The 12,887-nt window shown below is 40.4% G+C and overlaps 1 protein-coding gene across 8 annotated transcripts in view; it reads left to right on the forward strand.

Annotated features, from left to right (window-relative positions):
- DOCK4 (dedicator of cytokinesis 4) overlaps window positions 1–12,887 on the forward strand; it is a 410,872-nt gene that overhangs the window by 246,392 nt on the left and 151,593 nt on the right. For all 8 annotated transcript variants that reach the window (XM_072783430.1, XM_072783431.1, XM_072783435.1 and 5 more), the window contains exon 13: window positions 6,205–6,330. In XM_072783430.1, coding sequence (XP_072639531.1) covers window positions 6,205–6,330 — 126 coding nt within the window. The remainder of the gene's footprint in view (window positions 1–6,204; window positions 6,331–12,887) is intronic.

A 12,887-nucleotide genomic window follows, 5' to 3' on the forward strand; every position in this document is an offset into this window, starting at 1 on the left:
TATACAGGAGATTTGCAAAACTTGGCTTAATCTAGTGGTAAGTGGGCATGACTATTGAAAGGAATAGTCTTTGCATATGGCACATAGGATGTCGAACATTTTTTGATAGAAGATAATTTGTTGATATTAATGGTAGGGAGGAATAAGAACAGAAACAATGGGCAGCCCCGGTGATTCAGCAGTTTAGCACCACCTTCAGCCCAGGGTGTAATCCTGGGGACCTGGGATCAAATCTCACATCAGGCTCCCTGCATGGAGCCTGCTTCTCCCTCTGCCTTTGTCTCTGCCTTTCTCTCTCGAATAAATAAATAAAATCTTAAAAAAAAAAAAACAGAAACAATGATATTATATAATAACGGTAGCGGCAGTGGTAGTTGTAGTGACAGCAGCCAACATTGTCAAACACCTCCTTTGTGCTAGATATCACCCAAAGTGTTTAATGGAGTTGGTATCATTATTATCTTGATTTTATAGATGTGGAAAACAGAGCACAGAGAAGTTAACATTTGGCAGGGTCTTAACTTGCACACTTAATCACAACATGTATTTATCAAATGTATTTGTCATTTTTTTTTTATTTTTGCTTTGCTGTATGTTCACAGCTCCATGTTATTTGGTTCAATGGTGGCAAAATGGCTGATCTAGTCTAAAATTAATTTTGCCTGCTACTTATAAATCATGCTGAGCTTGGCATTTTTTTATATAAAAGTGCAGAATTTCATGAATTTGAAAAGAACCATCTTATGGAGTGAGTTAACTTCAATTCCTATGAAATTAGAGCTAATAAATAGTCAGCCATGTTTGATTTATCAGATATGAAGCCTTTCTTTCCTGTACTACTGCTCTGTAAGTGTAGCTGCATCATGAAAAATACGTTATTTTGTGACAGACTCTAGATTAATTAATGCCTATTCCTTTATTTAAAATTAGATATCAAATCATTATAATTGACTCTTAAGCATCTAGGCAGATAAAAATGTTCAGTTTAATGATTGCATCTTTTAATAAAAGGAACAGTTCTCCCTTAGCAATTTCATTTTTGGTACTTAGATTAAGGACCAGGAAAAAGTGATTGTAAAACATTATTGATTTATTTTGTGAAATTAAAAATCTAACCTAGTTCTTCAGCTTATTGGTTGTCATAAATTCTTGTTTTTCCCCAAAAAAATCTACCCTGCACTTTAAAATTTCCTCAGTCAGTAATTTTTTTCTTATTTCAATATCCTTATCATACATTTAACCCATTCTGCTTTACATTTATTTATGTGTGTGTGTCTTGTATTCAGTATTAGAATATCAGTTCCTTTGGAGTAGGAACCTTATCAAAAATATCCTTATAGCCCACCTTTCACCTTCCTCTCAAGCTGAAAGTTACTGCCACACCCAAAATGGGCAGTATGAGTTGCGGCAGAACTAAACTAGTGTACAAATAAAATTCTATTTCTTAAAATTTAATTAAAAACTTTTTATTTGAGTATAGTTGGAATATAGTGTTACATTCATTGAAGGTGTACAGCACATAAAATTTTAGAAGTCCCAGCCCCAGAGATAGCAGGTACGGTAGGTAAGGACTGACAAGGAATAGAATAGAAATAAAAATACTGCTCTGTGAACAAACTAAATTTATGACACATAAATGACCATTCCTGAAAGGATAGGGCTAATCCTTGGATAATTGAAATGAGTATTTGATGAGTCTCTCCTTTGTGGTGATGAGTAGTTTCCTCATCTTAATACATTATTTCTTGTTTTTCTGATGACTCTTTTACCCACCCTGTTGATTTTTGTCATGGTAATTAAGGGACACCATGAAAGTAGGATCAGGAGTTTCCTTGATTGAAAAATAAGTAGTATTGCAATGGCTCCTTGCGGGTGAGTGCCTGTGGACTCACATTATATCATGTTCTTTCTTTGTTTTATTGAAAGTACACCTACTCTTGAGTGTTGCATGTTGAGTCTTGTGGGGTTTTTTGTTTTTAAATTTTTTTTTTTTTTAATGAAAACTGAGTCGATGATTTAGGAGAAGCCAAGTAAGTTGTGGTGAAGTCCTCAGTTCTGTTGGCCTTTCCAATTCTTGACTCTCTGTGAGCTCTTTATTTTGAAGAAATTGGGTCACCTCTAAATGGCAGTACCTTCCCCTCTCCTCCAGATTGGTGTCACTTGGCAAGACAAATTAAATCATTACACCTAGGGCTTAAATCTGCATCTTCTAAACCTCTAAAATGAAAACTGCTGAACTGTCTAACCAAATTTTAAGATGCATTCAACTCCTAAATACAGTATTTTCCTTCCCCCCAACCCACCCATAGTATTTGTCTGATTTACCCCTGTCACTTCTTCATTCCCTTCACATATCTACTAGCTGGCTCTTCCCTGTTACTCCCTAATTGAATCCTCTCTATCCTTTTGCATTCTCTAATCTCTATGGCATTTACTGTTTAGAGTACATTAATGTATTTTTCTTTTCTTGTTTACATCTATATCCTTCCGTAACATGTAGTATTTGTCTGTCTTGGATTTTCTTAAGCTTCATCTCTGACTGAATGCTTTTCTTCTTTCATTGTCTTATCCTCTGTTAGGTATTCAGCTTACATTAAAAAAAGAAAATCACTGATGATTAAAATGAATTCTGGCTCCAATAGGGCAAAACCAGAATTCTAGTCACTTTTCCTTCTTCCAGCCCCTACCCTGAATAGCATGATGTCTTTGCTTTTCACTACTGTTCGGTTTTTTTCCTACTTTAGACATGGCACATAATGTCGCCAGTGTCTGATCAGATCCTTTGATGAGAAGTCCTAGTGAATTGACCTTCACTTGTAAAAAGAAAAAAAAAATTGTAGGACCCCAAGGATTTTGTTAAATCCATCTGATTCTCTATTTGAAAGCATTGTTTCTGGTCCCCCAGATTTGGATAGTGTTCTTCCCAGCAGGAGGGACTGTTCTTATGTACGGTGTCTGGCACACACTGCTATTCTACAGATACCAGCTCCTGATGATGTTAATGATGATGGTGATGGTGTGGGTGAGTATTTTGAAGGCAAAAGGACAGAAGTGGGAAGAGAACAGAAACACCAGTAATGAGGTAGGGATAGTGGGAGAGCGTGAGTCAGGAAGAAATAGCTGCTGGGACAGATGGATTATAACACATGCTACACTTTGTCTTCATCCACTGCCTCTGGGTTTTAAAAGGAACCAATCACACCACATAAAAGTATCCCAAAGCTGCACTGACTGTTTCACCGTCAAACCATCCAGACCACTTATACTACCCTCCTTCATTCCCCGTGGGTCTCAGGGACAGAAGTGCCTCCATTTTGTTGCCTTCAGTCACCCAACTCAATGGAGTGGGGGCAGGGAGGGAGATAAAAGATAGGTAAGTAAAATGGAATGAGCTTTTAATTAAAGTTCCTGAATCCTGCCAGATTCAACCTTATTCTAACAACAGCTTTCTGACACATCCTATTAGGCCCACACACTAGAAGGTGTGAGGACATAATGATGCAGTCCTCTCCTACCTGTCATTTTTTTTTTTGGCTTCGCCCCTTAGGTATGCCCCATCTAGGTCAGACTTGAACCCCAGAAATGGCTCCATCTTCTCTCTGAACCAAATGCTTCTTTTTAAACAAATTTTCCTGATGTTGTTATCACTTAATTGAAAACCAAGTAAAACCAACAAACAAGACACTGTTTTTGTTGTTGTCTGTTCATACTGCTGAGGGAGAACAAAAGCAAGATCCTAATGTAGATGTGTGCTAAATAAACTTTGCATTTCTTTTTTATTCCAGTGTGATTGTTGTCATTCTTATGGTTCATGTTTGATATTGCATTGTAGTACTGTAAGTTATGAAAGGGGAATGATAAGTTGCACGTGGTAAGTAATGATATAGATAGTCTTTGGAGTACAGATTTATCATCCTCTTAACTCTACCATCCAAGTGCATTTTAAAATTGAGTTCATACCAGGTGTTTACCCAAAGGATACAGAAATACAGATTTGAAGGGATGCATGCCTTCCAGTGTTTGTAGCAGCATTATCAGTAATACCCAAACTGTGGAGAGAGCCCAAATGTCCATTGACTGATGAATGGACAAGAAGATGTGAGATAGGGCAGCCCCAGTGGCTCAGCAGTTTAGTGCCGCATGCAGCCCAGGGTGTGATCCTGGAGACCTGGGATTAAGTCCCACATCAGGCTCCCTGCATGGAGCCTGCTTTTCCCTCTGCCTGTGTCTCTGCTTCTCTCTCTCCTCTCTGTGTATTCTCATGAATAAATAAATAAAATCTTTGAAAAAAAAAAAGATGTGAGATAGATATATATATATAGTGTATATACACAATATATGTATATACACAACATTGACTCCTCAGCCACCAAAGAGAATGAAATCTTGCCATTTGCAATGACATGGATGGAGCTAGATTACATTATGCTAAGTGAAATAAGTCAGAAAAAGACAAATACCATATAATCTCACTCATGTGGTGTTTAAGAAAGGAAACAGATGAACATATGGGGGAGGGGAGAAAAAAGGAGAGAAGGAGACAAGCCATAAGAGATTCTTAATGATAGAGAACAAACTGAGGGCTGATGGAGGAATGTGGGCTGGGGATGGGCTAGATGAATGATGGGTATCAAGGAGGGCACTTGTGATAAGCCCTGGGTGTTGTATGTAAGTGATGAATCACTGAATTCTACAGAAATCAATAGTGCACTGTTGCAACTACCTAAAATTAAAAACAAATAATAAAATAAACGGGAAAAAATTGAGTTCAGTTCAATGATGACTGGAAGCTTTAAAAATCAGCCCCCTTTGATCGGGTTCATTTTCTATCACTAAGGGGCTTTTTTGCTGTTTTTCTTTCCTTTTTTTTTTTTTTTTTTGGTCTTTCTTGTTAAAGATAATAGAAGAAAAACAAGAAGGAATTAAAAAGCAGAAAGAAGGGGATCCCTGGGTGGCTCAGCGGTTTGGTGCCTGCCTTTGGCCCAGGGCGCGATCCTGGAGTCCCAGGATCGAGTCCTGTGTCGGGCTCCTGGCATGGAGCCTGCTTCTCCCTCCTCCTGTGTCTCTGCCTCTCTCTGTGTCTATCATAAGTAAATAAATAAATTTTTTTTTTTGAAAAAAAAAAAGCAGAAAGAAGGGGCATCTCAGAAACATACAAACATAGTCACAAGCCTGGCATTAATTTCCTTTCTGTAGTTCTTGCCTACAGAAGAACTGAGAGTTGGGGGAAAAAAAGATAAGAAAAATGTATCTCACTCATCTTTTATGTATCCTACTTTAGTAATGTCATTGTAATTGCAGTTAAAAGAAAGACAGTTTTACTACTTTCCTGACTAAATACTCTTTTATTTGTCACAGTAGCCTGTATCCTGCTTAATTCTCGGTAGAAAATAATGCCACTATGAGTTTCTAATGCACATAATATAATCTTGATTTTGTTATAAGCACCTCTGTTACGTGAGTTTTTAAAGGTTGATTGATTTGAGAGAGAGAGAGAGAGAGAGAGAGAGAGAGTGTGTGTGTGTGTGTGCATGAGCAAGAGAATCCCAAGCAGACTCCTTGCCAATCACAGAGCCCTATAGGAGTTTGATATCATGACTCTGAGATCACAATCAAAACCAAGAGTAGATACTTAACCCACCCAGGTACCCCTGTTCCTTAAATTTTAAGAAAATCTCTGTGAATATCCTTAAAAATCTTTGAATTATGATATGACTTTTTATTTGTGTATCCTTTTATGATACTTATTATATCATATATATTTATATTTATTTAGTAACTATTCATAGGTTTTATGGAGTTAAAGGAAATAACAACTCATCCTTTGAGATCAGTGTCTTCTAGGGCCAGATAGCCACTGACAGTTGCTGGCATGAGCGTCCTTGCAGCAGGGATATTTCCGTCTGGCAGGGGCCTGGAGAAGAGGGTATAGGGGCTAGAAACCAGACTTCCTCTTCTTAGTATCCTGCTCAAGTTTTTTCCAGTCACTATGAACCTCCTTAAACACAGCCAACTCAGATATTTATGTTGGAAAAGTGTTCTCTAGAAATTATTTCTATAGATTCTTTTGATTTTGCCTGAATAGTAACCTTTCGTTTACAACAATGCTATTATAGTTGTGGGCTTGTTGAAACAAGTTCAGATTTCCATTCATGCTATTTCTGTCCTCCTATTTTTTACTCTGGTATCTCTCATTTATTTTAGGTTTAGCGGTTTCCCTACAGCTATTACATGGAGACATTGAGCAAATCAGAAGAGAATACTCATCAGTATTTTCTCACGGAGTGTCTATAACAAGGAAGTTGGGTTTTTCTAATATTATTATGCCTGGTAAGTGATGTGGGATGGACCAAAGGTTGACATATGGGTATTATGTTTGTTTTTGACACTTGAGAAATTTTTCAAATGGTCAGTTTTGAAGAGTTCAAATGGACCATTGCTAAAGAAGAAAATGAGGTATGTGATAATAAATAAGCAAAAGTTTTTTTTTTTAAATCTTTACATTTTTATTATATTAGGGTGAGTAACTTATAGGGCCGTGCTGCATTCTGTATGACCATGATATGATGGAGAACTGGGGTAGGATCCAGAAAATATTTTACACTTTGGTGGAAAATGTTAGCAAAGACACTTGGGGGAAATCCTTATAGGTTTTGTTAAGAGTAATTATTGAGCAGCAGTTGGTCCTTCTTGGAGGATTCTTCTACCCAGAATATGTATATGTAAATAAGCAACCATATGCAAATACCATATGTATTTCTGCACCTTTCCTAGTTCTGTTTGAGATCTATCCAGATCTCTTTTAGCAACCTAAAAGGACTCGAAAACAAGTGTCTGTTTCTAAGTGGAGAAGGTGGCAGTTAGTGAGAGTCACACTATTGAAGTAAATGCCACATAGTAGTAGTTTCTCAGTGCCCCACATCCCACCTTCTACAACCAAGACAGAAAGGAGACCAGATGAAATACCCTCAAATTGTTAACAGTATTTTTAGAAACGAGATTGTGTAAATCTCCGTTTAAGGCCCACGTATGAAAGCAGGCACGGGAAGTTGCATCTGACAAGGCCTCTGGCACAGCTGTGAGAGGAATGGTAAGACTGCTCTGGACAGAGACCTAACGTGATGCAGCAAGTGACCAGCATCGCCCTGTTGCAGCATCCCTGTGATCTCTTTATGCAAATCTGTTTATGCAAGGAAGGCTGAGAGAGAGAGAGCCTGGAAATTTCCTGAGATGACCCGACCTGGCTTAGGGACCTGGCCTGCCTGAGCATCTCATGCCACTGTCATTGAAAATGACTGTTTATAGAACTGTTTACTTGGTGGCTCTCGCACCCCCTTCATTATTTCCTTCAGTTGCTATAAATAACTGGTATTTCCTTTGTAACAAAAAAAGAAAAACCTTCATGCCACTGGGAAGCAAATTGATGGGCAAATCTAATATAAAAAACATATTTTCGAACAGAATGCAGACAGCTGCTGGAAGAATTCCTCAGCTTGGTCTCTGGGCAGTATCACCGAGAAGTGGAAAAACATAAAGCAACATGACACTTCACCAGCTGACTAATTGTCTGGGATGTGCCGCGCTCAGGCCGCGTTTGTCTGGCTTTCCTGACGGAATGAGCTCTGCGTGGAAGGGGGCTCCCTGCGCCCCGTCACGGCCGCCGTGGTCGCGCTGCCCGGCCCGCGGCCTGCAGGCCCAGGTCTGCAGTGCTGGGCACGCCAACACATCATTTCAAAGCACTTGCTGCTTTTTCTCCCCTCCTTTTTCTCCTGCAGCGTCTTAATCTTCCAAGTTAGACAAAGAGGGGAAGGACGTGTGTGTTTACATCCACAGCGGAAAGCAGCCTCGAACCTCCCTGGGACTGTTTTACGTGGGCAGACGTGGCGCTGGCTTTCCCTTGGTCATTTTCAGAATGTTGACTTGTCAGTCGATTCTCAGGGTGGCCCTCTCATGAGCGCTTGAGCTGAATTCTCCAACGAGAAAATGGGTGGGGACAACATTTCTGCTGCCAGGGTGGCAGTGACAGTCTGCTGGCATGACTCTCTATTTTCTCGCTTTCTAGACTCATCCTTCAGAGTTGATTTGTGTGCTGGTGGGGGTCAGGACAGGTGAGGCCGCGCTCAGACCAGCAGGACAGGCTCCTCAACATAGCTGCTGCCTCTCTGCAGAAGGAGTCTGTGGTCTTGACACTGAGGCGAGCGTACACCGAACTCCCGTCGAGGCCCATAGATTGTGCTCAGTGCCAGACTCTTTACGGAATGGGGAGCGGCACAGGAACAGGAACTCTCCCCTTGGTCTGGCGGTGGCAGGGGCACATGTCTACGATGTCACCTAGTGTGAGGAGGTGATCCGGCTGTGCGCTTTCGAGCTACCGTGACCCTTCCCTGTTGTTAAGGGTCGGTCACCCAGCACTTTGTTTCTCAGGGTGTGTAATTTTCAAAGAGGCTAAGTCACTTCCTTTGAAGCTCCATCACTGCTACCTACAAGCCGAGTAACTCTGCCAAAAGTTCCACGATCCGCTCTCTGAGCCCATGACGGGGAGCGCAGCAAAAACATTTCAATCCATGCTCTGCAGAAGAAATGTAATGAGAGCCACAAATGTAATCGTAACTTTGCTAGTAGCCGCTTTCAAAAAAGTGGGGAGAAAGAGTTGGGATTAATGTTAATAATACATTTTCCTTAACCCACTGCATCCAAAATATTATCATTTCTAATAGGTAATTCCTGCAAAAAATTCTTAATGAGTTATTTTACACTGTCTTTTTTTAACCTCCATCCCTGAATGCCGGTGAGGGTTGTACATTTACAGCACATCTCTTTCTAGCCAAGTCACATTTCAAGTACTCAGTTGCCACACATGGCAGCGGTTACAGTATTGGACAGGCTGCCTCTAAATGTCTTAGCAGACTGTACAGAGCAGGACCTGGGCCATTGCTGAATATCGGGAAGCACGAAGTTTCCATCCAGCAGACATTTTTGAGCAAAGCTGGCTAATGTGTCAGGAATGTCAAGAGAGGTCAGACGGAGCCCTTCCCCACCCTGAAGGTCCATTCTTATTCCGAGTTTATGGTTCTTTTTAGGCAAAATGACCTTTGCTTTAATCACGGCCTCCCTACATTCTCTTCCCCATTTCTGCCCTCTTCCCTTAGAGACTTGTTCCCATGTACCAAGTGGTTAAACTGTCACTCTTTGTTAGGGAACCCCTAATTAATACCTTCTGGTACAGTCTTTCATACGAGGTCTATGAAGTTCCTAACCTAAAAGGAATTAAGTAAAAGTTGTGCAGTGTTGGAAGAAGGGGAGGTTGAGATTTGGAGGGGAGAGGCTCACACTGAAAACAATTAGCAGAGCCTGTGTTTCAAATGGCTGCCCTTGGGGGAAGTAGCTTTGACAGTGACCTCAAGATTTATTTAAGTTTATTTTTCAAGCATCATTCAATAAGCCGCCTTCTTCTTTGACTGTTAGGTGATAGTTCACATAAGTCAAATTTCTCTTTGGTCAAAGATGACTAGATAATGATTTACTGGCTGGGGTAAGAAAAATGTACATATGTTTGTCTCGTGTTTAAGAAGATATGCAGTTTTGTTCTTTTAAATATAAATAATATTATTCTTTACCAGTCACTGACAGACACAATACATATCAGCAGATGGGATTACCTGAGATTTCTTTTGACGAAAGCAGGTGGGAGCCAGTGTGATATGATTTGATCTTCCTTAAGATACATCCTAAATCTAACCAAACCCCACCACCTCTCAGTGCATGTCACCGGGCCTCCATGCCATGTATGTGCAACCACTTGGCCTGAACCCCATGATCATGCTGGGGAAGGGAGACATGGTCTTCCAACCAGTGAATACCGCAGTGATCCAAAAGAGGTGAGTCTTAAGGCTCTCCCATGTTATGCTGAGATGGGATTCCAGCCTCAAACCATAAAGCAGTGGGGGGCTGGTTCCTCCAAAATATTGAAGCTTACAGGCCCCTTTACACAAGGGAGTAGGACTTTCCCCAGCTGTCCCTACCAGAAGACCGTTCTTTGTCCTAGAATGTGATGGACATCAGGGAGCCCCCGCCCATCCCTACTCCTATTTTTACACAACACTGTTCTGGCAAGCCTGTCATGGATGCTATTGTGGCATTTACCATTGTTTGCTTAATAGGCATAAGCAAAAAAGTAAAAACTACACCCCCAAAAAGCTCAATATCTCATAATACTCTCCTAAAATAAAGCAAGACAAAAATAAGAATGACACAAAAAAAAATACAAAAAAAATTAATAGATTTCACAGAAGTGCACTCTGAGCAAGAAATCTGAAGTTGAATTTTCAACCCATGCATAAATTTCCCCTTTCTGTGTTCTACTTTGATTTCCAGTTACCTGTGATCTTGTCCCTGTCCCTCCCCCCACCCATGAAGTTTTCATGAAGTGATGGAATCTTGGATATGGATGGCACATTGTGTTGGTTTCTTATGGCTGCTGTTACAGATCGCCACAGACAGGATGGCTTAAAACACCACAAAAAAATGTTATCTTCCAGTTCTGGAGATCAGAAATTTGTAGAGGTATTACTAGGCTAAAAGCAAGCCCTATAATCAGGGCTGCATTTTTTCTGATGACTCTAAGAGAGAATTGAGTTCCTTGCCTCATGCAGCTTCTGGAGACTGCCCACACTCCTTGGCTCATGGCCCCACATCATTCCAGTGTCTTCTTCCCTCATCACATCCCCTTCTCTGACTCTGGCCCTCCTGCTTCCCTCTCCCTCTCCCTGCTATAAGGACCCTTGTAATTATATTGAACCTATGCTGATAATCCAGGCAAATCTTCCCATCTCAAGGTCCTTAACTTAATTAATCGCAGCTACAAAGTCCCTTTTGCCATGTAAGGTCACATATTCACAGGTTCCCAGGATTAGGACATGGACATCTTTTGGGAGTGCAGGTGGTGTCATTATCCTGGCTGCCACACACATGAAGGGTCATGCAGCCCAGCTGTGTGTCCAGTGCATGAGTTTCTTCCTCAGGTTCCTGGTAATGGTTTTCTGGCATGTTACTTGAATATTAATAATGACCAAGAACACATCATATCTCAGAATGACCTCTGTCATGTTGGACCAGGTTCTCTCTACCTTCTACCCATTGCATTGAGTTTTTCTGCTTGAAACCTCAACATGTTTAAATTCACTTAACTCTCTTGGGACCCTCGTTCCTCCTCCGATGGGTTCTGAGTCCTTGCTCTGTATTATTTATGGCCTGGAGGATACTGTTCATGTCTGTGCCAGTCCTGTAAGGATAGTCTCTAGAACTGAAATTGGTGCTTCAAGCCTGGTCTGACCATTGCAGGGTAGAGTAGGAGTCATACCTTCCTTGCTCAAGGTGAAGAAAGCTGAATTGCACTAGCTTATTCAATGGCCATTCTCACCCTGTTGAATTCCATTTTTCATACTAAAAAGAAATGATTTTCATACTAAAAAAAGATTTTATTTTCATACTAAAAAAATTTAATATGTTAGACACATTTCTTAATCTCTACATATCCTTTTTTTAATCTATAAAATGGAAATAATAGGACCTTCTTAGAATGTCATTGTGAGGACTTAATGCGCTCTTTGTAGTGCCTGGAAGAGACCTAACTACCATCTGTCCACTGCTACTGTCATCATCATTAGTGTAATCTAAGTTGTTAGTCTTAGACACGTGTTGATTTGTTTATAAAAAGGACAGGAGCTTTTCTTTTCCAGTTCCATAAATCTTAACAAACATCCAGCACACATTAAGGCACTTGGTCAGCCCGTAGCTGAGTGCAGTGGTTTACTTGATGTGGTGAGCTTGCACTCTGCGGCTTTATGCAAGGAGTTCATAGCACAGAATCAAAGATCAAGGTTTTCAGCTACTGATGGAAACCTCTTGGCTCTGGAGGTCAAGCCATAAATTGACCCCATTTGACTGCAATCGCTGAACTCTTTTGACTTTGTTCCCATTGTTGTGACCTTATATTTTTTCTGTCTACAGTGATATTTTCAGAAGCCTTCACATGTGCAAAGGCAGTGGGCCTGCTAAACAGAAGAAAGTGTTATGCACATCAAATTTACAGAGTATTAAATATGAGAGAGAGGTGCAAGGTGTTAATAAACATTGTCAGGAAAATAGCTTTTCACACTAGTGCTATGACTCCATTTCATACTCACTTTATGGTTTCTCTCTTAATTACCCAAGATGCTTTCTTAACACCGTTTGGGCTTATTAGTTTTCTCCAGAGCTGACCTCAAGTGTATTGATTTTAATTAGCACATGTTTCAACTTTATCCTGCTGCATATTTTGGCAAGATGTGGTACCTTGCAGTATTGGAACATAGCAAGCTGCGGAATTCCTGGGGAGACATATGTAGAATGTCATCCAGCAGAAATATTCTCCTTGTCATGTGTTCTCTTTTCAAAGACATCTTACTCGAGTCTAAAAGACTTGCAAAGGAGGAAGGGGTTGCAGGGATAGTGACCGTTTAAGACCAGAAAAGGAAAGCTTGTGCATCAGGGGCTCTCGTTTATGAATTCTATATTTCAGAATTTCCTAAGTCACAGACTCAGCGTGACATAGCAAAGTAGTCTTGTCCCTCCTACCACCTGTCTTACCCATACCTCTGTCTTTATTCTGTCCCCATTTTAATAACTCGAGACCCAGAGGTTTATAGTAACCTATCTAGACTGATATCACACACAACAGACAGTAGAGAGAGGAAGACTGGAGTCTAGATCTTTTATTCCAATCTTCCCATGACCCTATATTCCTTAGGCTTATTTGAACCCAGAATCTCTTTTGAATTCAGAAGAGTTCGAAGAATCCAACTATGGTATAAGCGCAACAGGCTTTATGGCTTAATTTGGGAACTAAT

The sequence above is a fragment of the Canis lupus genome, chromosome 18, assembly GCF_048164855.1.
Source record: "Canis lupus baileyi chromosome 18, mCanLup2.hap1, whole genome shotgun sequence".
In the NCBI taxonomy this organism is placed as follows: Eukaryota; Metazoa; Chordata; class Mammalia; order Carnivora; family Canidae; genus Canis; species Canis lupus.